The sequence below is a fragment of the Pavona decussata genome, unplaced genomic scaffold (genome assembly GCF_977016875.1).
Source record: "Pavona decussata unplaced genomic scaffold, jaPavDecu1.1 SCAFFOLD_51, whole genome shotgun sequence".
Taxonomy (NCBI): Eukaryota; Metazoa; Cnidaria; class Anthozoa; order Scleractinia; family Agariciidae; genus Pavona; species Pavona decussata.
In genome coordinates this window covers 4,250,278-4,275,882 of record NW_028145473.1, presented here as the reverse complement: position 1 = coordinate 4,275,882, position 25,605 = coordinate 4,250,278, and the positions used below count along the sequence as shown (strand labels likewise).

General features: G+C 38.8%; 2 protein-coding genes across 2 annotated transcripts; one reads left to right on the top strand and one right to left on the bottom strand.

Moving 5' to 3' along the window:
* Positions 1-1,085: 1,085 nt before the first annotated feature.
* On the bottom strand, positions 1,086-25,595 carry LOC146481163 (broad substrate specificity ATP-binding cassette transporter ABCG2-like). Its single transcript, XM_085108809.1, has 17 exons — positions 25,499-25,595; positions 21,976-22,235; positions 21,310-21,369; positions 18,674-18,788; positions 18,437-18,589; positions 17,654-17,811; positions 17,115-17,266; positions 16,299-16,397; positions 15,219-15,415; positions 14,910-14,975; positions 7,719-7,801; positions 6,521-6,610; positions 6,045-6,169; positions 4,397-4,551; positions 3,785-3,874; positions 3,300-3,361; positions 1,086-2,873 (listed from the first exon to the last, which is right to left on the bottom strand). The coding sequence occupies exons 2-17, from the start codon at positions 22,224-22,226 to the stop codon at positions 2,729-2,731; spliced, it is 2,001 nt and encodes a 666-aa protein (XP_084964935.1). The 5' UTR covers positions 22,227-22,235; positions 25,499-25,595; the 3' UTR covers positions 1,086-2,728.
* Positions 9,496-14,388, top strand: LOC146481164 (integrin alpha-X-like). The gene is made up of 3 exons (XM_085108827.1): positions 9,496-11,769; positions 12,594-12,865; positions 13,215-14,388. Exons 1-3 carry the CDS (start codon positions 11,673-11,675, stop codon positions 13,626-13,628), a joined length of 783 nt encoding a protein of 260 aa, XP_084964953.1. The 5' UTR covers positions 9,496-11,672; the 3' UTR covers positions 13,629-14,388.
* Positions 25,596-25,605: the final 10 nt, after the last annotated feature.

Here is a 25,605-nt window from a genome sequence, read left to right as displayed (position 1 = left end):
TTTGTTGCTAATGGCGTAGTAATGGCCGTTTTCACACTAGAGACGGATTATCCGTCTTGATGTGAAAACGGGACGGTCTTTAATTTGGACGGATAATGAAATCCGTCTGATTTCATCCGTCTGATTATCCGTCTATTTAGACAGATTTTGAAGACGAATTATCCGTCTAAGACGGATAATTCGTCTTCGAATTCACACCTAGACGGGAAATGTATCAGGCGGGTTATCCGTCTAGACGGATTATCCGTCTCTAGTGTGAAAACGGCTAATGTGCGAGCGTTGAAGCTGTAAGCCACTTTAAGACGTTCTCATTGTTACTTTTTTTATGAACTGAAGGCAAATGGAAACTAATTTATAAGGGTTTGGGGTTCTAGGTTTTTGTTATAAAATCGTATTAAAGCTTAATTGCAGAAATTCAGTTCTCTTCTTTTTTGCTGATTGCCGGTGTGTAAAGCAAATCTCAAGATTTTAACTGATTTCTTCTTGCGTTCTTGTGGAAGTTTGTTAATTGAGCATCAAACCAGAACACAGTGAAAAGTTGGACAGGGCGCAAGTGACAAGTGAAATCATTCATTAGCAAAGATGCAGAACTTAATTTCTTCAGACTACTCTACTTGAGTCACCGCGGATACTTTTCAGTGCGAGTATTTTTTATTTCGGTGAACTAACTGAAATACGTGCGTAACATTGTTATTATTAACTTAACACAGCTTAACATAAAAGCACTTCGTCTCACATTCCTTCCGAAAGGATAGAGGTTTTAAAGACTGTATTAAAAACATTAGGAAAAGCGATCTCTTTAAATACTTCAGGTTGCAAACAAACGAGCTGTCTTCTCGATCGTTCAGCTGTTCATCCAGTTTTGTACTCGTATGTTCTTTTTTTTCCGTTGAGCGCTCGGTGGACCGTCATCGTTACCCCGGTCTATCTGTTTGCTCATCCGGTTTTTCGTTTTTCTCGTTCTTCTTGGGCGTTTGCTTACTTTCTGATTTGTTTAGTTGTTCTTCCGTTTACATGTTATAAAAAAATAAACTTAACATGTCATAAACAAATAAATTAAAAGCCAAATTCAAACATTACGAAAACGTTTTTTCATGTTTTAATACTTATGGTTGCAACGCTATAGAGGAACATTTCTTTCTCAATTCATCTGATCCACTAAAAACAATAAACAGAGAGTAGAAGTAAAGCCCGGTCCTCACTAGTGCCAACAGCACAAACACAAGCACAAGCACAAGGTGCTTGTGCGCCAGTGAGGAAGGCCGCGACAAAAGCATAAGCACAAACACAAGAATATCAGATCAAAACCTTCTGTTCTTCACAAGCACAAGGCAGTCAACCGTTTCGTCCGCCATCTTGCTTAACATTGAGGGGAGCTGGTATCGAGAATTCCGTCAAGAAATGGTTTTCTGCGCATGCGTCTGTCCTTGTGCTCATGTAGCTAGTGTTGTCACTTGCTTATCTTTATATGTGAAAACCAGCCTTTAAAACGGAGTTTATGCTTCTGCTTCTGTCCTAGTGAAAACCAGGCTTTATTGTGCCTTGTTATCTTGTTCGTTTTTCCCACAGTACACATGCTTACTGTATTGATTTAGCATTCCCTGACTCTAAGGTGATCGATATTCCGACTGAGTCTTCTTCTTTCCAGAAGGAAAATGGAAGACTTTGAGTGGATGGCTAAACGAACTCAGTGCTACGTGAAGTTGAAAATTCTTTCAAAATTTGTTTAAAGCGTTTTCGAAATCAACAGTTTTGGGTAAAAACAACTGGCCTATGCACGAGTAAAGCGCTTTATTTTGTTCTCTGCAAACAGCTTTTTCTTTCATAGACTGATGAGATTTGATAATTACATCTTACTATAAGTTGCCTTTCGTTGCGTTGCGTGATTGACTACACAGGGGCGTAGCGACCATATGCGCACGTACGCCGTGCGTATTCATTTATTTATTCATTTATCTATTTATTTATTTATTTATTTATTTATTTATTTATTTGTTTATTTATTTATTTATTTATTTATTTGACTTATTTACTTATCTACTTAAAGATTTTTGGCAAAAAGCGTCTTACACACATGCAAGAGTTTTCTTTTATTATTGCTGCTAGTTACGAAAAGAAAACTGTGTGAATATTGCACTATTCATTTTAATACGAGAGTTCAAAACCCAGTCACACAAACGGTGATGGTCGAGACACTTGTGTCAACCTACGCTGCCGAACGCAGTATTCGCGGCATGATGAGACTGAAAAGAGAGGCAATACTCCACAAACACAAGCGCAAGAATGTGTCACACCCCACACCCCCCAAGAGACTCGCGCCTTCGGCGCTCGTTCACTACGCCCTCCTGTGCATACATAAACGGAAAAACCACGCTACGCCCCTGTTACAAACAAACAATTCTTGCTTTCCTAGAGAGTGATTTAAAATGCTGTCACTCACAGTGCTTATGTTCTGAGTTTTCCGTGTTAACCAGCAGCTTATGACATTGCCTGTTTTATGTTTATTTATCACTAAATTGTAGTCGAATTAGAATTGTTTATGGTAATTTGAAAGTAAACGTCATTCCTGATTACAGTTCCTCCAATATTGTATCAAGGTGCAAGCTTTAGAGAGGAAGAAAGCTCCGATTTTGAAAACGTCACTGGAGTGCACTTAAAGTGCCCTAGTTACAGTCATCCGTAGTCCGTCGGACATCAGTCGAGGACGCTTCCATGTAACAGAACCACTTCACTTTTCCTTCTTGATCAGCCTCAAAGCTATGTAGGCGAAAAGCATCAGTAAAACGGTCATGACGGCCAGCGCCAGTTCATTGTACCACAGGCTACCCACTGAAATGCCTTGCAACTTCAGATAATCATCACCTTCCTTAATGCTGCAGTCAAAACATAAATAAATTAAAATAAAATCATCGTCGAAATCAAGGGATCATGATATGCCCATGTTTTCATGTCGAAATACGTACAAACAGAAATCTCGGAATAAAAGTATGAAAAACAACAACAAACAAAAAATAAAAGAAAAAAGTAACTGCTGTTCCCTTTGTTCATAGATCGACACTCTACTATTGAGTATTCCAAAACAACACTAATGACACACTCCGTACACCTTCATTGATACACCAACACAGTATTCCGCCATATGTATATAAAAAACAGCATCAACACAAAAATCACCATCCATACTATCATTCAAACGATAAACCATTACTAAGACTTCACAACAACAGGCGTAAGCGACTTATTCAATATCAATAGAATTGAAAGCCCTTATGCAAAAAACTCCATTCGAGTATACATACCACTGTGTGGAGCTCGCGGAACAATTGAACGTCATGCCATGAAGTTCATTTATTTCAAGTGCCTAGAAAAACAATGGAAAAGAAATTTTCACTTGAAAATTTTTCAGTCCAAACCTTTCAATCACAGGGTTGCTGTGGGCACCTTGGGGATACCTTACGTAGCAATCGTTTCTGTTGGTCATGCTGCAAAAAATCCTCCGGAAACACATGCTACGCACCATGCTCTCTCGGGAATGAGATCAGGGTATACGTAATGAACATAGTGATGAATTGAACTTCAAATTTCATTATGGTGTAGTGAACAATTGTGTGTAACAACAAAATGCAAAATACAGGAAGTTTAGTTTCATTGTTTTTGCAACTCGTTCTGTCGTTCATGCCGTTCAGGGACCGCTTATAAGCATGAAACGAGCTACTGATACAACGTGTTGGGCTTTCGATCAGCTCCTTCAGGGCCAACTGCCTATTGTCTGTTGCGAAATTACCTCTATAGCATAGCGAAATATGCTGATGTATTTTATCCACGACAGCCAATCTAGTATGGAGTTTAGATTTACTAGTACACCACCAAATACCTGTAAAAAGACAGCAAAAAGGAAGACTGGTTATTTTACTGATTCACAAAACTCATAAACTGCCTTTTGCGTGTGAAAACCAAAAAAACTCAAATAAGCCACGGGAAGTAAATAAACGCTATGTCTTCCAAAACCTTGCTCCACAAGCACTTCTGGGATGGAGTGCAAACTACTAACAGGTTCTAAGTTAAGATTCAGTCACAACTTTAATGGTTTTTAGTGGATCATTAAAATATCTTGATTCAATCCGAAAAATCATGGATCGTTCATTGCTAATAATATAACCCGGACTGACTCTTATGATAAGAATGGTGACCCAGAATCAAAACATGGTGTAAGCAACTGGGTTAGTTCGAGAAGTTCTCCAACATCACCAACTGAATAGAGAGTCATAGGGTTTATTTACATTTATTTGTTTGTTTAAAACAGAAAAACTGTTGTCATTTGAAAGTTGTTCGTTTTTAACAACAATAACGTCAATAAGAAAGCGTTTTTTTAACAAAACAAAATGGCTTTGTTTACCATCATAAAAACATAAGGAAGAGCAATCAGGAGGTTTGCTATAGCGAACGTCCGTACACATGCACTAACAAAGAAAGCCACACTGCAGGCACACAGTGACGTCAAAATAAGCGTCAATGTAAAAATAAGGAATTTTATAACATCACTGTCAAGACCTGCAATGAGAAAATAACATTGGTATCAGCCTGTGATATCAGAATAGAATATTCGCGTTCATAATTAACAAACCACTATAAACATCAGGATCGTTCCCAAACAGGAACAAATTGGTTTGAGGAAAGGAAAAGTAAATTTGTATGAAATGAGTTCGTCAGGTGCTAAGTATTGACAACAGAAAAGATCCAGAAAAAAAAAAAAAATTTAGACCTGATCCAGACACCGCTCCACTCATGCGTCGAGCCTACTTGATGTTTTAAGTCCAGTGAAAGAGAGGCGTCTGAATCAGTTTGGTACTACTGCGCCGCAAATGATCCCAAGAACATTGCGTATAGCGCGGATTTTTGATGATAGGAACGAATGTGACAAAACGACAACCAAAAACGCAAATTGCTTATGCGTCAAATACATTTTAATGGACAAAAAAGGGCAAAGGCAAACACGAGGTAGGTTTGGATCTATTTTTTTTTTTACTTTCATTGTTGCTAAGTACGCGGCAGATTAAACTTCAATGATCAAAAAGCTACGCTTTTAATTTTCACACACGCTGTCCTCACAACATACTCGGAGACCTGGGGTCAGCACATCAATTTCGCAGCGAAATCAGGACTTGCAGTGCGACAGCTTCTCAGGGGCTATCTCGTTTGTCCCGATTTCGCGCGTGAAATCCTCGTCTCGACCCGACTGACTGTCCCAGGGTCTCCGAGGATGTATCCCCGGAGATATCAAGTAAGAATAAGTATGATTCTGTCTTCAGAGAGGTCACTGAAGTTATCCTTGGCAGCGCCAGAATTTATCGACTGTTTTATTCGGCCATTTTTTGTTTTGTTTTAATATATTCAATAAAATTTGAGTTTTCAATCCATGAAGCTGACTAGTGAAATCAGTCACAGAACACTGCTTGATTAATATCATGTAGCGTGACGTCACACTTTAGTACTCTATTACTTTTACAATTCGATTCCACTTTCCACAAAATTCTACTGTCCTCGCTCCCCCTCACTTTTCAAAGGATCATTTGCGGTTCAGTTTGGGGATCATTTGTAGGCTCCGGGATAATTTGTGGTACGGTACAAAACGGCAGTTTTAGTTTGGTGCAGAAACGTCGTTTAAAAGGTCAACAGGGTCAGCCGCATTAAGCGACACAGGAGCGACAGTTGATTTATACGCCGGTCCACTCATGTACCGGGCCTAATGTTTAAATTACTTATTGTTTTAACAGCGCTTGTGAATGGCTCAAAGCGCCATGTAGGGAAACAAGTGATACGTGAAAAAGGTTTATGGCTTAATCCTCGCGAATATCATCTTTAGGCCCTCAAGCCTTGTTTTGGTACAGTATAAATCTGTTTTTTAGAATTAGCTTGTAAAATAATTGGAAAACAAAAGCACGCCGTCTGAATCAGTCGTCGCTCTAAAGTCGCTACAGAGTCGAACTGCGTTTGAAAAGGGCCACAGATCGACAATACAACACAGCAGCTCTATTGTTATGTACCTGTCATGAAATATACAATAGCTGAGAAGGCAGTGATGGGCACAAGACGCAATGGAACGAGGTCGCACAAAACTTTGGCCAAAAAATACACCGAGATTCTGTAATAGCCACTGGCTGACTCGTGACTGTCAATATAAAAACAAAACAACGTCAAAAACAAAACTAGCTTTTCAACCAGTGTGTTTGTGAGTGTTAAGGTTGACATAACTATGGTCAGGAGCCCATGCTATGGTATCGATAACGGAGTTGTATTCACAGTCAAGAGAAATGTTATGATATAATGCCCTCAGTCATCCGTTTGTTGTTCTTTAAGATGATTCGTCCAGGCTCCTTTTTGTCCTTTTGTTCATTAGGTGAGTTTCACTGAATAAGTGAATTAACGATAAGCTACCTCAATTCTAAAAACAAGCAGACCAACAGTGACAAAAACCCTCCTGCAAACGATGGTTGGAATATCAGTTGAAAGTAAAACTAACATGAAAATGGGTCTTTCCTTGATGAACAACTCCACCGCTGACAGGTTTCCAAATATCTGGTTCATTACCAAGAAGAAAAACACACCGACTCTACAAAAAAAAAACAAAAACAAACTAAGTTTATCCTGTAAATGTCCTTTCTAATCAGGCTCCGGTTGTTCAAAGGCTGGATAACTTTATCCTGTGGATAAGTCACTATCCGACAGTTTCAATCTGGGAAAAGACTTCAGTATTTCCTCTTGTACAAGCGAATATGCACACTCTACCCACAGTTAAGTTTGGGAGTGTACGAAAACCTTGGACAACGTTGAACGTGAAGTATATTTTAGACCCTGAATAGTGCCTTATCCAGCAGATAAAGTTATCCGGCCTTTGAACAACTGGGGCCTGGCCCAGAACCCTTGCGCATAAAAAAATTCTTAAGCCAAATTTCTGGGGTAGGTGTTTTCGTTTTGCAGACGGATCGCGCTTTGTGGTGATGTTTTAGCTACTAAAGTTAGAATAGCCGAAGAGCAATATTTTTGCCCAAGTTTTCAGCTTGAGAAGAGTCCTAAGTTAAAAGACTACATAACCTAGTGGCAAATCGTGACAGAAGCAGATTTTGCAATTTCATAACTCGCTGAAGGTTGTTGACTTCTAAGGGAGTAAAAATGTACAATTTAGCCGCTTCTGTCACATCTCAAAGTTTACCTCCTCCGTGTATCAATTTCTGATATTCCATATCCGCGACGAAAGCTTGGACACAAAATTGCAGTTTTTACCTGTCTCTGAAAGTTGTACGAGTCAATAAAATATATCAACAGCGTGCACTTAAAGTTGTGAATCTAATTATGATAGTACGCTTTATTTTGGTGCATACTCTTTTAATAAACAAATAAATAAACATTTTTTTATTATGGCGGGGGCGGGGAGGGTTTTTTTTACAACTTAGAACTTTGATAATAAGTGAAGAAATGATCGAGGTACACCACCCTATAAAGTACAACAACAATCCATAACAAAGGGAAGATGTATACGTAAGACAGGAGGTGGGGACTTGGTTGATTATGCATGCACTGTGAATAGGAAGGGGGGAAAGCAGAGAAATTCGTTCAAGGAACCCTTATATAAGTGGAAAGACAAAGTGCAATAAAACAAAAGCAACAACAAAATAACAACAGAGAAAAACGAAGAAATAAGATCTCTACTACGCACTGACCTGTTTTGTACTCCGTGTTCATCTCTCTTCATTTGATAATAAATGGCGCCAACAATAAGAGCAAAAATAATCATTATGAAAAGCTGTGGATAAAAAAAAACGTTTAGGCCAAACTAAGAATCACAAAAAGGCAAAGAGCCTTGTTTGTCACCAGCTTGAGTACCTTTACGTTCAGCTTATATGTTTGGCCTGTGATCAGGCCTATTATTTCCTGTACATCATTGCATTCTAGTGTAATTAACATATCAAACATTGTCATTTTCAGTAAGCAGTGAGTATGAAGTTGGATTGAGATTAATAAGTCGCTGGATATCTGTGTAATACTGAACACATCATAAGTTTTTGCATCATGGGGAACTCGGAAAAAAATCCGAGCTCCAGGTGGGATTTGAACCCCCGAACCTCCGTGGTCTAGTCGAATGTTCTAACCACTGAGCTACTGGAGACTCCCTGGTGAGCAAGGAGTGGGTCTTTGACTAGAACTGCATCACGCAGTCACATAGTTCAAATCAATATAGGCCCATATGACTCACAACTGCATCACGCACATTAAGGCATATCAGAGATGCAACCATCCAAACACCAAAGTGAGTCTGTTAGAAATAACGTTGAACACACTGTGGAAAATAGATATGTGACTATTAGACTACCATGTGACTATGTCTCATTTAACTGCAGAAACATTTTGCTCAGTGCTCTCCTCTCCAAACTGGTAAAGTCCAGTCGACTCCTAAATTTACCAATAATGCTTCCGGTCACATAAATTATTCTTGAACAACTACAAAGAAAAGAATATGATAAATGGACCACACTTTATACTCATAATCACGAATCAGGTGTTCTCCCATCTCTTGTTTATCTGAGTCTACATATGCTCATTTGAATCAATGAAATCAAAAGGGATACAACAGCCAACCTCTAGAAAGGGCTGGATTCTGCTTCTCTTCAGAAAGTGTATGAAAATTATTATGCCCCATGAAGGCGTTAATAAGGATATTTCCGACACAAACATTTGTAACTGATAACCTCAAAATGGTCAAAAGGTAAGACTAATTTCAAGATATGTCCGCTTCATTTTTGCCTACTGGTCAAATCTGTGTGCACAACATGTAATTTAAAATAATATATTCTTCCCCGATGAAAGCCTATGAAAACGAAAACACCAGCGCGATAGGTCAGCGGTTGACCTAAAAAGTGTAGGACGAGAAGGTTTTTCGGCAACAATCTCGATTTGATGTGGAGATGAGATTAGAAAGAGAGCTCCTTCGTCGTCCGTAAAAACAGCAGTGTAATCAATAAACCGCTCCTTGAGACAACGAAAGAATACAATCCTCATTTTATAAAATGTGTCAATGCATTGAGGAAACTTTCCAAATCGAATTGGAATTTGGAAATGTTGGTTTTTGAGGAGAGGGGAAAACCAGAGTACCCGGAGAAAAACCTCGGAGCAAGGACGAGAACCAACAACAAATTGAAGCAACATATGACGCCGTGTCCGGGAAACGAACCCGAACCATAATTTGTAGCAGTTGACGCAGGACTGCTTTTAATTGCTTTATTTCATTATTTACGTTTGTTGTGAAGGGAAGGCACTGCGATTAGTTTAGAAGTCTCGGGTGAAAGAAGATCATGGCGCCTTTTTATTTTCACCACGCTAACGTTTAAATGCATGGAAAGTACTGGAGAAAGGGCTCTTGACTGAGCTGTTATCACGCACTGCAAACGACTAAACGACTCTTCAGATTTTGTACAAATAAAGATTCGAGAGATCCCGAGGAATCTGTTAACGAGAAGAGAATTTATGCTTCAGTCTATCAAGGGCACTTCGGAATGCCTCTAAAGAGCATTCAAATCACACGAGGTTACACTTGTCCACAAGCCTTTCAATTCCTTAAGATCCCAACTAGTTCATGTTAAGGACAAAACGGAAAATCTTAAAAAGTGTGGAACAGTCTATCACATCCATTGCGAACAATGTGATAAAGATTATGTGGGCGAAACTTCTCGGTTATTAGAAACTCGAGTAAAGGAATATCTTTCCAGGAATTCGTCAGCTGTTTATGAACATTGCCAGCTCACGGGTCATTCAGTGACTTCCAGCAAAACAAAAGTTCTTGCCACGGAAGGTAACACATTCAAACGCCGCATAAGGGAGGCAATTGAGATAAAATTACGTAAGCCCTCCTTGAACAGAGACAATGGCTTCGAATTAGCCAGAATCTATGACACCATCTTAGCTCCCTTGGGTCCATTATATAACCCTTCTTAACATTCAAATTTGCATTGTGGCTGACGAAGTTCGGTGGATCCGAACGAAATATCACACTTAAAAAAAAATTTAATTGCGCTCTGAGTACAGAATTTTTATATTTTTTATATTTTAAAATAATGATTCCAGAGCAGGAAAACAATATTTTTGATTCTAAAGATTAAATTTAAATTTGTTGGGGAGTGCGATCCGTAATGTGCTTCGTAACCGCGGGCGTACACCTGCTCCGAAAAGACAGCTTTAGGACTTTAGCTTTAGGTACGACATTGCACAGGGATTGCCAGACTTGGGATTGCAAGGACTGCACAGGGACTGCACCTGCACCCAAAGGACAACTTTAGGAGTGGTACGAAAACAGAAAAAGAGGCGAGCTTAACACGACAAAGAAACAAACTAATCTTACCAGCTGACAATCTTTAGCAAATGGAAACAGTTGCTAAAGTGATCAGAATAAATTTCCAAAAGATCTGGAAAGAAGCAGACTAGCAACAATTTTTATAAGAATAACGACACATTTGAGTTTACAAGACATGTTTCGGTCGTGCAAAGACCATCTTCAGTTGAAAGTAGAATTAGTTTGAAGATACATTTGAATTTATAAATTCAAGAACTAATGTAACTATTAAATGTTATTAATAAATATTGATTATTTGTCTAAAACAGCTAGCTAGAGTTAGCTGATAAAAAAAAAATTCCTTTAGCGATAGTGGTGGAATACGCCAGGGGGGTGGGGTATATTCCTCGGTATTTCTGGTGGTGTGTGCGCCTCGGTTCTCCAAAGCCTGACCCTATTTCTGACCAAAGTATGTAATTTTCCGGTAACCTTTTTTTTCATACCCATTTTCAAACCGGGTCTCTAAAATCCATACCCGTTTTCAGACTTTCAGACCAAAATGCTTCAAATCTCTACCCTATTTCACATCAAAACGGCTCAAACTGAAAACACTTAGTCGTCATGAATGATTTCAGTTTTTCAACCAAACGAATCCGATCAAGTTTTAAGCTTTTGACACAAATAATTTTTGCTGTTTTTTGTAAGAAACGAAAGTTCACCTTTAGGAATTTCCTTTCAGTATAGCTGTAGCAGTTGATTGCCAAGTATTTTTGGTACAAACCATCCGGATTAAAAAGTCAAACTCCAAAGAACCTGAAGAACTCGTTGTTGTTGTGCACAAAATAGAGAAAAACCAACTAAATGTAGAAATGGCGCACTCAGCCAATCAGGAGAAAGAATTTTCGCCCTCCACCAATCAGGAGTGAGTAATTTTGCCCGCGATGAAAGGAAAATTAAGAAAAAATGCCCCCTGTTTCGACCAATCAGCATTAAACAATTTTGCCCTCTATGTTATAAGAAACAGTAGCACCAGAACAGACAAAACAAATTTGAGCCTCACAAATTCCTTCACTCTAAGCTGATTTAACTTTCACGTGTGATGTTTGGCACAAAAAGGGACAAACTATTTTCTTTGCAATCGATCCCACACATCAAAAAATGCAATAAACCTCTTCAAAAGCCAAAGAATGTCGAGTCTTGACCTCACGTCTTAAATTTCAACATTGTATAAATAGATCTAAAATTCAACCTTGAAAGAGTTCAAACCTTCCATATTTTTATCGCCCATATTTACCCGTAAGGTTCCGTTTCTGAAGTAAGACACGAACTGGTTAAAGTGAAGTCTGGAAGAATGAACACGTCATTGATTTTGTTGGTGGTCTCGTTCTTTGCGGAGGTGAGTTATGGCCGAGGGGCCTTTTGGGAGACAACAGAGGACATTTATGAGAGTAAGTATTTCTGTAAATAAATAATTAAAAAAAAAATGCGACACTGCTTAATTTGTTGAAGTTAAATGATTGTTTGATGGCAGCGAGTTTCATGATAGCTACGCGTCTTTTATAGTAGAAACACAATAAAACCTCTTAATTCCGCCGCCGATATTAGCCGCAGAAATGCCCACTTTTGAAGACATCCGAGATATACTATTTACAAGTTATCTGTGTAGATATCTCGTCAATGCACAGAAGAGATCATACAGTTTAAGCTTCCTTTAGGCTGACACTTGTATGGAAACAATTTTAACACATCGAGAAGCGATCGCATTTGTCTGAAGTCACCTAAAACTTGTCGTTTGGTTGTTTGCATAGTGCTTTTCACGTTGACTTTCCGTAACTCAAAACTGACGTCTACAATTGTGCGGGTGGAGATATTAGGCAATGCTTTTAGGAATTAAATGCAAAATAAGTCAATACGCAGATGAAACTACGTATATGTAGCTATGCAAATGCATTTTCATGTAATTTGTGAGCAATTAATATAAAAAGCTACTGAACTGTGATCATGTGGGTCTGGTCTCGGCAACAGGTTGATTCTTATTCTTGATTGCCGTTAGAGAGCGTTCTTTATCATTTTTGGATGACATATCAGGGTCAAATCAGTCAGTTGTAAACGACATTTAAAAAGAAAATGGACCACAAATACCACGAATAGGGGAAATAAATTTACCCACAACGACCACCTTTCCAGTCATCTGGCACCAGGCTAAGAGGACTGAAACGAGTATCTCGCTGACTTTTCCGACTTTGTGCAAATACCGTTCTTCTGTTTGAAGGTTTTCAGGCCATCCCACCTCTAGAAGAAACCAGGAAAAAGTTAATGAAATATCTGCTTGATCGCCATGACAACTCTAGAGGGAGGCGTTACGTTCCATACTATGACATTGTGTTTATTCTCGACTCGTCTGACTCCATTTCCATAGCTGACTTCAAACTTAGTGTCACCGCAGCGCAGAGTCTGGTAACAAGATTCGACCCAGAGTCGTCGTTCGCTGCGGTGACATTCGGTACCAATGCCTCCGTTAGTTTCAATTTTAACTCATCCAAGGTAAGCATAGTGATTGACACAGGAATTCTCCTTACTGACAAACTGACAAACACTGGCCAATCACACTTATATTTAACTGACCAATCAACTATTACCCCAAGACAGAAACCTTCAATGATTTACGGGTGGCAGTTTGTCGTAAGAAAAAAAAAACACTGATTGCAGAGCTGACACTACAGCAAAGGGCTTGTTTGTTTGTGCCCATAATTCAACTAGTATCACTAGTCTTCTTCAGGGCCAGAGTAACAATGAGAGGAAATAACGGCTCAAGTTGTGGTGAGTGTCCCCGGCAAAAACAAGGTATCACTTTTCGATTTGAACAAACTGCTCTTTTCTTGTTGTTCACCAGCCTGCCATTGAACACATCGGTGAAATACAGTATCAAGGAGGTAAGAAAAACATATTGAGCGCTCTAAAGACGACAGAAACCATGCTGTTGCTGAACCGTGACTCCGGGATTCGTGCCGGCAGCCGCAAGCGAGTAGTCCTTGTAACTGACGGGCCATCTGAACGGAACCCAAATGACACGGCTAAACTACAAAGAATGACATGGACAGCCATAAAGATCAGAACACTAGGACCAGAAGTGTTCCTTGTCGCCGTCGGTCACAGAGTGCCCAGAATTGAAGAGTTGCTGGTAATACCGAGTTCCACGGATGCACACTTCAATCGTGTGTCCAATATGACCGCTTTCAATCAAATAGTGGATGGGATTCCTGAGCACATCTTTTACCAAGAAGATTATTTTGACCGCGAAAGTTAGTCCGCTCCGGTTTATACTTGTCAATATCGTAGGTCCACTAATAAGAAACATACCACAAACGCAAGCCAAGAAAGATTTCACTTTGGTGTTTTACATGATTTGACGAACCTGTTAACATCAATCATTCCATTTGCAACAAAATATCTAACAAATCTATATGAATAACCGGAATCGATTTTAGTCTTTTATTTATTGTCTTTAAATTTTCACAAAGTGTAAACATATATTTTGGCTTATTCTTAGAAATTCTAAAACTCTTTCAGTTAAAAAAAGTAAGATAATATTTAGCTTTATTCACTCTATTATATTCACTCCTCGTTGTAAGCTTAAATATTTATTCGCTTTCTTGTATTCAATTTTTGCTTTTGGATTCTAAAATTATAATGGTCGTACTGTAAGGATCTTCGAAACATAGAAACTGAGTTCTCAGCATTTTTCAATTCAAACTTGTCTTAAAACCTAAATGTAAGTACGCTTATACAAAACTAATTGCTTCCTCGGAAGGTGTTATACGGGACCGCTCGCACTTTCAGCCGAAACTCGCATAAGCAATGAGTTGCATCACCCTCATTTTAAAAAATCTTGGTTCACTCGCGCAACTTGACACCCAGTTTGAGTTGGTTGTTATTAACTCTACTATTTCCAGCTACACTGATTTTCTTTCTTTCTTCAGCTTTAAACTAAAATCTTTTTCGATACAAACTTAGTTTAAGTTATTGGCTAAGGAATTATAAGTTTTACAAATTTTTCACCTGTGAAATGAACCTTGTTTCTTTTATTCGTGGAACCCTGAGCAGCTGGAAAACAACTACTTTTCGCAAACGGATAGCGTTTACAGTCCAAACCAGCTAATTAACCTAACCATTTGACATAAATGGAGCCGCTTTGTTAACCATATTCATTCTGTAAACGATATTCCGATTTCATGTTGTACCTTGAGAACACTCACTTCTGAGGAGAATAAAATCAATCTGAACATTTACCTTGGCGTCTGTGTATTCTCCAAAATCAGTCTCATGACAAAAGCTTTAGCACTGAGTTAAGTGTAGGGTTAGGCACCATATTACGCCCGAACGTTAAGTTTTTACCGGCAGCAGAATGGCTGGAAGTACATGGCCAGAACATCTTCTTATTTAGGCAGCTCCACAGGGCGCTTCTGGCAAGGTTGTTGCCAGACGCTCGTGAACGCACGCACATTCTTCATTCTCATCGAAAGTTTACAAAAGCCCTGGCACGGAGGTGTGGGTCTAAGGATAAAAGTCAAATTTGTATTTTTCTTACCTGTAGAACTGAAGTCTGTGGATTTCTGAGGATGTTTTTTACTGCTCGTCCAGACACGGTCATTAGCTAAGAAACATGAAAAAAAAAAATGCAAGTGACTTTTAACAGCTGACGGAAGCAGAATGTTTTGCCCTGTCTTTAAGATCAGAGCGTACACGCCACCATTTGTATTGCACTGTTTTACCTAAAATATTATATATACATAGGACAACTGGATTCCAATAAAATATATTATGCCAAAAACACTAAGCCAAGCAAAGACAAACAAGGAGGAATGAAGACAGTTTGATGATTAAAAAAATAGCAAACCTGACTAAAGAAGGAAGTAGCATAGGTAATTTTCTCCTCTTCAGAAAATCCCACTGTACGCAGGCTGGTGGAGAATTCCTCCAGAATTGGTTGTGTTGTCTGCTGAATAAATCTCGCGTGCTGTGAATTTCTGAACAGTTCAGGCAAATGAGGTTTGAGTGAAGAATGCCCTTCTTCCAACGAAAGCACTGTAGTTTCTGTAAGATAAGGTTTATGTTGTCGTTTAAAAATTTGTTTTGGTTTGAAATTTTCAAAAGACGTTCATTTTTATTTTCTCCTATTTCAGATTCATAACGATAATCTGGAACAATGGAAAATAAAAATGAAATTGGCTTGAGAATTTTTTTTTTAACTAAAAACAAAGTCAGCCTAGCAACGGTCGGACCATTGCATTAAATTACGCCTTATTTGAGTCGTTCCCTAGTCTGCTCAGACTACGCTGTAAAGGCGTAAGGTGTCTTAATAAGAGAAATATCGGGCGGAACAAACTTACTCCAGGCGAGAGTTGCTTTTTCCGTAATTTGAGCTCGGAAACGTTCTTAAGTTACCTGTTATAGTATCATTCGCCCTAATATGGTATCAAGTTGCACGTGACATGAGCGGCATTCTAGTATTGCGTACAAGATGTTGCGTCAGCTAACTCTCGGTCAAAATAAAGACGTTCTTTACCTGACTCCAAGCCTGGACTATATTCTTAGTATGCGTTTGGTCTTAAAAGTTAGGTTAATCTCAAACAAAAAAAAATTAAAATGCCACCCATTTTTGCATAGGGTCTATGGACGGTCATTACAAACTTGAAGGGCTGCAAATATTTTATACGCATCATTTTCAGTTCTCTTAATTTGTCACGTGACCAGTCACGTGATAACACTTTTGATCCCGCTTTATTTTCTTTATGAAAGTTATCATGAATAAATCATTTTTTTCTGGTTAAAGCCATTCACCAAGGCTTCAAACTATTTGAGACATCTGGCCATGCACATAGGTGGAAGGGACTTCAATTCAGGATTCCATGTGGTTTGTTTTTACTCTGTTAACGAAATTGATATTTGGCCGGATTTATATAGGGAGACAATGTACCTGAGCTGTCGCTCAATCCATGCCGGTGAGCGGCCTCATAGTCGAAAATAACATCCATGAAGAAGTCCGCTGGATTATTGTGCGCCTCACAAATAAATCCTACACAACAAAAAGAAAAAAAGAAAAGAAAAAAAGGAGTTGTCATTGTAAATATCTATGAAAAAGAAAACAGATTCATCACAGCATGAAATTAATATCAGATGTGACTGTGATTTGTTTCAACTAACTACAGTCCACAAGGACGATTATAGCTGATTTTACTGTTTTACGCCCGAATTGAGATTTTCACAAAATCGCAGGTTTATCTTCATCTTGTTTTTTTTTTTCTCAGTAAGTGACACAGGCATACTCAGAAAAAGAGTTCTCTCAACAGGAGTCCAACCTAAGACCTTCCGACCCGCGTTCCGATTACTAGTTCGGATGCTCTACCACTGAGCTACAGGAGACTCGTGGGAGCTAAGGCCATTAAACTAGGATTTAGATGTCTGTTTCATACTTGGTTTGTTATGTTTGCAGATCAGAATATGCCAAAATGGAAGCCACAGGACTAAAAATAAAAATGAGATAAAATTATCATTTTACTTGGTCATATTAAACTACACCCAGAAGTGCTGGCAGGCAGTATTTTTTGGATAAGGGAAAAGCTTTTGTTTCTTATCCGCAAAAATGAGCCTCAAAGCCGTGAAGGGAACGCTAGCAGGCAACTGTACTTTGCAATATACTAGTTTCAATCTTCATGGCTTTCCTACTCATTTTTCTCCGGTTCAGCTGCTGAAATTCAGCCCTCTATGTAAGCTATACCGGCCAAAACATCACCTATCTCCTCAAAGTACTTGATTGCTTCATTTGCGGGGCCCTGGTACACAAACTCGCCAACAGACAGCAGTGAAATGGTGTCAAAGGTTTTAAAGATGGAGTAGCGAGGCTGGTGTATGGACATTATCACTGTCTTGCCACGACGACCAAGCCTACGAAAGATAAAGCCGTCACATATTCAAAGTGAACTGGTCGATAACTTCTAGTTCTCTCTGTAACACAAGTAACGTAAATAAACAGTCTACATCTGTGATCACTTTCAAGGAACTTCACATGACACCCGAAAGATAAAAAGGGAAATTACAGTGCTTTCAATCGGTAATTGTGAGACAAGTTGCTCCCAAACCTCCTTGAGGTGACTGTTGTGTGAACATTTTAGGATGATATGCCTGTCCCTCCTAATTCACTCCTACCCTTAATAAGAGGGTGTCAGGTGACCCCATTAAAGGGCGGAGGGGAGGGTACTTAACGAACCCCAACTGACAATAGAAGCAAGTGTCCTTGTTATGGGAAAGCATCCTTCGTACGCAACCACCTACCCTTGGAGAAGCTGAACAACAGACACAGCTGTAGATGCATCCAGTCCAGTGGTTGGCTCATCAAGAAACAAAACTGATGGCGACATTATCAGCTCCATTCCAATGTTAGTACGCTTACGCTCACCTCCTGAGATACCACGAATAAACTCGTTTCCCACCTGACAATAAACAAACATGCTATTAGTGTGCAGGCGCCTTACATCACATAGTCAACACGTTTAATCGTAATCTCACTGTACGCAACAATAGAAGATTCCTGACGGTAAAAAAATGTAAAAATAAAAAAATAAAAAAATACCAATCGCAAACAGAGAAAGCGGATGTGATCTAAATTTTGATCTTTGTATTGTCTGGTAAGTTAGAAAGCATAGTGCAGTGACTTCAGTAATGGATTCACGTACCAAAAAAAAAAGAAAAATCTGCAACAAGAAAAGTAAAAAGTTTTAAATGAACATTCAGAGTTATTTCATACACTTGAATTCAAGGAACCTGATTGACAATTGCAAATTCAAGGAATTATCGTCACACTAGAAGAGATCAGTTTAATCAGTGGAATAAATGAGCACCGTTCAAGGACATCATTAACAATGCGGGAGCTTATAAAATAAGGAAGTTTTCCGCAATTTTTAGAAAAGAAGGTGGAGAAAAAATTAAGTACAACGTAGTACAAATCAACTTGGAAGCATTTAATGTTGATTTGCGTGATGCACCATCTTGGGTAAATTTACTACATACGGGAAAGCATTCCTCAAGAACTTTTAATTTTGAACAACACGAACACACCTTTGACTCAGCAACATGAAACAAGCCCAGGTCACTAAGAGTTGCCTCCACTCTCTCTTTACGCTGTTGTTTACTCAGCCTGTTTGGAAGTCTCAAGGATGCAGAGAAATGCAAGTTCTCTCGCACAGTTAGTGTTCCCATCACAACATCTTCCTGAAAGAGAAACAATGCTTTGTAATAAAAATGCGAGTGTCTTTTAATAGTGACATCTGGACTGTGATTTACGCTCTCACCAACCTGTACAACATATCCTGTGATACACTTGAAATTCTCAGGTTGCTTGAGTCCATTGACAAGGACAACGCCTGACAAGTGTTTGCGATCCTTTCGTCCAGCTAGGATGTCAAGAAGCCTAAAAATATATTAAACAACTTGATGATCTCCAATCGAAAACCGATAAATGCACTCAAGAAAATCCGTTAGCCTGCTGATTGATTTGAATTGGAAGATTACTTAGCAAAGATGCCAAGGAAAACTCCTTTGTGTCTATCTTAAGTTAAGGAGGTTGATACTCGGCTGAAGGGGTTTTCATTGTTGTAAAAATTTGTGGAATGATGAAAGGTTACCAAAAATTGTATATGATCATTTGAGCAAACTATAAATATCTTTTCAACTCTGTTTTTTAACAATTAAAATTGTTAACTTAAAGATTAAATCTGACAGGGCAGTGGTTACCATGGCAACAGGTCAGCTCCACAACAAAAGACCTCTAAATTTCAGTTTTTTCAAATTAGCTCAAAAACTAAGTCAGTGACCTACTGTTTTTATTACTTTGTCGGAAAGCTCCCTAAATTTTTTAACTTCTCTTTCTCAAACTCATCAATAATTCATGAAGAGAAAACAAAGGAAATCACTACCGTGAAGGAGGTTTGGAAATGTGATCTTAATTATCATAAAATTTTGTGAACTTTTGCTTCGAATTTCTCCAAGAATTATCAATAGTTTGAGAAGCTGTATCAAACACTCGAAAGAGTGTTTCCTCTTATTTCCAAACACCTCGAAGTTGGTTAAAAAAAACTCGGCTGCGCCTCGTTTTTCCAACAAACTTCTCAATGTTGGAAATCGGAGGAAACAGTCTCCCTTGTGTTTGATCTATTACGTCAATATGACATAGAGGTATCCAGTAGATCTTATGTTATTTCAAAATAGACATTTCTTCACCTACGGAAACTTTTTCTGGATAACTTTCTCCCAAACGTTTCTATTTGAAATGGCATACTGAATGTTGTAAACGTTGTATTTTAACGTTTTTTCAAGTCAGAGTCAAACCATTTAAGATTGTATTATGCCCATTCCTGGCTGAAATTTCATTATTTTTCAAGCAATTACACTGTAATATGGAGACGTCAAATGGAGGTGAGGGCACATATAACAAGTAGCGTGCACATGCATAAAGTCATAGTTGAAATGAAGCTGAAATTAATATTGAGTTCATTCAGCTTAACAGTTCCTAATTAGGAAATGATCTTCATTTCATACTGCTAACGTACTAAGCATAGGGGTTGCATATACAGTCTAGGTATCCATTCAATCTAAGGTCTGAATGCACGTGTTCTCCTCTCTCCTTTAATCCTCTTAGTCTGTGACCTGATTGGCTGCCCTGAAGGGTGCGTGTAACAGACTGTTTAATGGTCCAAGTGGTATTTGGAGGTGCAAATCTGGTATAGGTCTGGACAGGTATTTTTTGCAGGTCACATTTCACAGGTCACAGGTCAATGTTGTACTCGTTTAAAATCAAGAGCGTTAGCGTGCTCTAAGGCCTGAATTAGCTTTTTAGGGCTAGGAGATCCTGTTTAGCTTGTTTATATACAATTATCACAGTGACCTGTAGTTGTGAGCTGGTGATCTGTAAAAGGAACCTGCCGGTATTGGTCCGTCTGGGTTACTCAGGTTTGTTCTATGCAGACAAGCTTAAATTCTAGGTTCAACCGCAAGACTGAGATAGCTTTGTCAACTGGGATAGATTATATACATTGAGCTGAGACATTGAAGGACACCATTTTCTGACCAAGAGGTACTTCTTAGTCTTGGATTTTGTAAGTCAGCACTGTTCCTAATATGGTGATCACTGCACCCAACCAGGAGGGTGATGTCTTGTTGTAGATGTAATTTGCAGTCTGATCGACTACATAGTTGGTCTCATGGGAGCATATTTCTCCATGAATCTTAGGGAGGCCATACAATTTCAAGATGGATTCAGATGTCTTTGCTCTGAGTCATTAGAAATGATTTGATTCAGTATATTTTCGAGCAGGAAACTGATTTTGTCAGTACATAGACAAAAATTGTACTATTGCAATTGGTTTTTAAAGAAAGTAAAGCAAAGTAGTCTTGTAAAGGGACGAAATCCATGTGTCCATGCATGTTTAACACAAACTTTGACTGTGCCATATTTAGCTTGGCAGTGGGTGCCAACAAAGATTCCATATCAGTATGGCTGAATGGAAAACATACCAGTATAATATAAGTAATTTAATTATGAAATGCTACACTGTATGTTTAAAAATCAGCACCAGTCAGGCTGATTTAACTGAAACTTGACCCTTAATGAAGACATTTTGACCACAATATGGGCAAAAATAGGCCCCAACAAAAACTATTTAAACTGACCTTGAAACTTAATTTACTGATCTGGAGACTACCACAGGTCTCTTGATTTTAAAGCGTATAAAGCCAGTACTGTGCATGAGATAAATCTGAGTTTGGTGAGCACAATAATTCTGAATGTTTTCTTCGATAGCTTTTAACAAGCATGCATGATTTTGTATATTCAGATTTAAAGTTAATCCATGCAGCAATAAAGCCAACTACAAATGATCATGAGTGATGAGCACATATTACCCTGGCAACTAACAACAAGAGCTGTTACTTACGTTGTTTTGCCACTTCCTGTAGGTCCAAGTATAGCATTCAGCCCTGGTTGCATAATGCCACTAAAGCAAATGAATAGACAGAAATTAAAATCAAAGGCCCTTTAATTTGGACTGAATTATAATTCTCAAAGTGGAACCATATATCCTTCTCAATAATTCAATGACAATAATAAATTATTGAAAATTGGTGTAACTGTAGTTTCACACTTGAAGTTTTTCCAAATAATCACCACTGAGCTGGCAGGGAACTGAGTGAGGTTTAGTTGGGACCATCAAAATCAACTAGTTTGACCAAAGAATTTTCCCCCCAACAAATTTATAATTTTAATTATGCAAGAGGGGCATGGCCATGCACATGTAAACAAGTTAATAAACAAAAAACATCCATTCAAAGAGATCAGTCTTAAACTGACATATTTTTTTTCTCTTGTGCAGTCCTCAAGTTGTACTTACAGTACTTTTGGGGGTTCATTGCTTGGTGTATACAATTAAGCTACATGTAAACTGTTTTTACTTAATGTTATTATTTCAGAAGGTCAAATGGCCAGGCCGAAGTTGCAAATTAGCTGGAAATTTATAGTACATCTAATCACTGGCATGCAACTTTGGTTAGGACTTAATTTAGCTGGTCTACGGATCAAGTCAAAATTATACGATAAATCCCACCTGAGATTTTTGATGATTTTTTTCTCTGTTTTGACACCTTTCTCCTTGGTTGTGATTGAGTAACAAATGTTGTGATATGAAATTGCTGCTCCACCTCCATACTGGCCTGATTCAGCTGAAAATGACCGGCTGAGTGTTGAGTGACTGGTATCTTTGTACATGGCCCTTGAGTTACCATCTCCTTCATATAAGTGGTTTTCAAATGAGTTTTCCTCCCTTTGTAACAATGGTGTCCTTCCATTTTCTGACATGTCTCTTAACTAGTGTTAAATATACATTTCGTAAAAAGAAAAAAAGTGTCATAGTTAATATGAAGGTCTTAATACATTGAATAAAAAGTGTCACGTTCCTGACAAGAACAATGCACAACACTCAGGGACTATTTGTTCTCTTATGTTTGTAGCTTTATTTTATTGATTGCATGATTACCGAATATCCGTTTTTTGGCTAGCCGCACAAAGCTTTTTTCATTTTTATTTCCTTTACGTCAAAGACATGTATTAAGATCCTTTTTGTGTAAGCGCGTTTCTCAGTTGCGAGGAGTTTTCAAACTGTAAGGAGTTCACGGAGATATTTCTAACGGAGTCTCTAGAGAACGTGGAGTAACTTGTTCTCAACCCCGGAGTCAAGATCAGACCTAAGTTACGCTTGTAAAATTCCATGTATTCTTTCCTTTAGTTTTTTACGGCGTTGAATTCGTAGTTTTTCCGTTTCTTTAGACTTAAACAATTGTTTTCTTTTTAGTTTTCACCGCAAGTGTTGTAAATAGACGGCTCAGCCTGATCCTAATAAACGCATTAGTCTTGCTGCCCTTGCCGTGTACTTCACTGCGGTTAACCTGGCGAACTCCAGTACACAACACCCCGTGTCTGCGGTACTGGGAACGCGACAAAAAGTCTTGATACTTATTGAGTTGCATTGTTACGCGGGATGCCCTGAGGGCATGCAGACCGTGTCTAAAATTGGGCTCGCTATCTTTTTTTTTCTTCATGGTAGTTTCAAATCTGCACATTAACTTATTCATTAAACTCTGCTCTCTCCTAGAAGGGATCTATTGTTCTGATTGTCTTCAACAAAAATGGCCCAATCAAAATCTGTTTCCCTACCTGCGTGAAGTCAAATCATCATTTGATTTATTCACTAAACCTGGATTGAATTCTGCTCTCTCCTTGAAGAGTTGTTTTGTCGACTATTGTGGCAACCATATTGGTTACATGTACTGTACATGTTTTAGACTCACTTGGCGGTTTTCAAAAAGACAATTACTAACCCTTTTGAAGCAGTAAATCGAAAGAATAACTTCTAAGAAGCACTCAACAGACAATGATTGTCAATTTCTACTTAAAGTTTTTGTGTTCATTTAGGAAAACTTTTTGTCTGTCTTTAATTTTTGTCTTCAACAATAATATTTCTGTCTTTTGAGTCAGATATGTAATCTGGCCTGGGTCATGACATTTTTCAAAAGCAATTTCTGGTATGATCTTGAATAATGTAATGCAATTGATAAATAAAAAATATAAATAGCCCTGAATAGCATGCGAGTATCTGCCAAGTATCTGCCCCTGTCATGACCTTTTCAGTAAAAAATTTCTGGTATGATCTCGAATACCTAACGCAAAATATTTCAATTGCGAAGAAAGGATAGACCAGGATAGCTTTAAAAATCTGCGAAGCATACAATGGAAATAAATCAGGCACAGCATCACGCGTAAATGCCAGTATAGGCATCTTGTTAAAAGGACTCACAATAATTCATAATTTAATAAAAAGTATAAAACATTTCATCAATTTATGTTGCATTAGTTTCCACAAGTTGCAATTAGTGCTTCCCTGTCAACTGCGGGCTCAAGCAATGCTGCATCTTGTCCCCCTGCCTCTTCAACATGTACTTCTCCTGCCTCCTGTACTATGCTTCCCTGCATACTCACTTTGGCAGCGGCCTGTTCAATGTGCAATCATGGTTCCAAGCCCGAACAAAAGTATCTAACACTACCATCACTGATCTGCTCTGTGCTGATGATGCTGCTCCAGTTGCTCACACATCCGAAGACTTGCAAGCCTTGCTTGACCGCCTTGCCACTGCATGTACTGCTTTCAGGCTTAAGACCAACAACAAGAAGACTGTGGTGATATACCAAGCTGTGGCAAACCAACCGGCAACTGGAGAGTCTGAGATCAAGGTGAATGGCAAGAAGCTGGCCATTGTGGAGCAGTTCAGCTTCCTCCGTTCTGCTACCTCAGAGATCATATGTCACCAGAAATGTGGAAATGGAAGCAGAACTAAACCGCCACATTGGCTGCGTTGCTAGCTGCCTCAGAAAACTGCAAAAGTGGGTCTGGGTGAACCAGAAACTGAGGTTGGAGACAAAAATTGTAATGCATGTGTACTGTCAACCCTGCTGTGTGGATCTGAGACATGCATGGTCAATCTATAAGAAGCAGCAACCTAGTTCCCAGCGTCTCTCTTCTTCCCGCCCCCCTGGAGCGAGAGAGGGGGCTCCAGGGGGGCGGGAAGAAGAGAGACGCTGGGAACTAGGTTGAAGAAGCAGATCATCAGACTTGACACATTCCATCTGAGAAACTTGAGGTGAATCCTGGGGGTCAGCTGGAGATAGAGTGTCAAATGCCGAGGTCTTGTGATGATGAGGATGTAACAGCATGCACCCAATTTCTCACTACCAGGTGGCTCAGGTCACAGGTTTGGACATGTATGCTGACTGCCGGATGACCGGCTACCCAAGGTGACCATCTTCAGTGAGTTGGTATCTGGGTTTCATCGTCGAGGTCGGCCAATTCTACATTTTCAAGATCAAGGTAGGATGACCTGCGGCACTGCAGTATTTCAGTGAATGAGGTGGAGTGGGCATGTGTGCAGAGAAATTGGTGGCCGAAGCTTGTCCACAATGATGCCATGAAAGCAGTTCGAGTCAAGATAGTGGGAGGAAGAGCAACTATGCCAGAAACAGGCAGTCTCGATGCAGACGGCTTGATACCCTTGGATTGGACAGGCCTATATATCTAGTTTTCTCAAGCATTTCGGCTACCATAAACAAGTATAGTGTTCATTTCCATGCTAAAATTTCTGGGCAACTCAAAACTTAATTACAGCAGTGCTTTTTAATCGTTTCACTTTTGCAAATTAATTGTTTTATGATACTTTAGATCACAGTATTGTCTTTCTCAGAATTTTTTCTGAGTATTGAGAAAGAAACAATAATTGTTTGATTTTATGTGAGCTACAAGAGTAATTGACAGTTATTTTGAATTTCTTAATCAATTCTTTTATCTATCACTTTGCTATTTATTTTATACATAATTTATTAGGCTAAGAATTGATTTTTGTAAGCAATTACAACGTCTTAAGAACCAAGAAATGAAGAATAGCTTCTTTAATAGTCATGACACTCCATTAAACGATCAGTGTAACAAAATGTAAACAACAAATACTTCTCCTTATAAATATCTTTTAAGTTATGCTATCATCAAGTAAATATACTTTTACCTTTACCTATAAAAAACATACCTCGCATGAGATCGTACTGATGTCTTCCAAGTACTAGTGACAAAGCTAGCGTGACACCATTCCGCAATCTTCATGACGTTCACATGACCGATTCCGCCACTCCATAT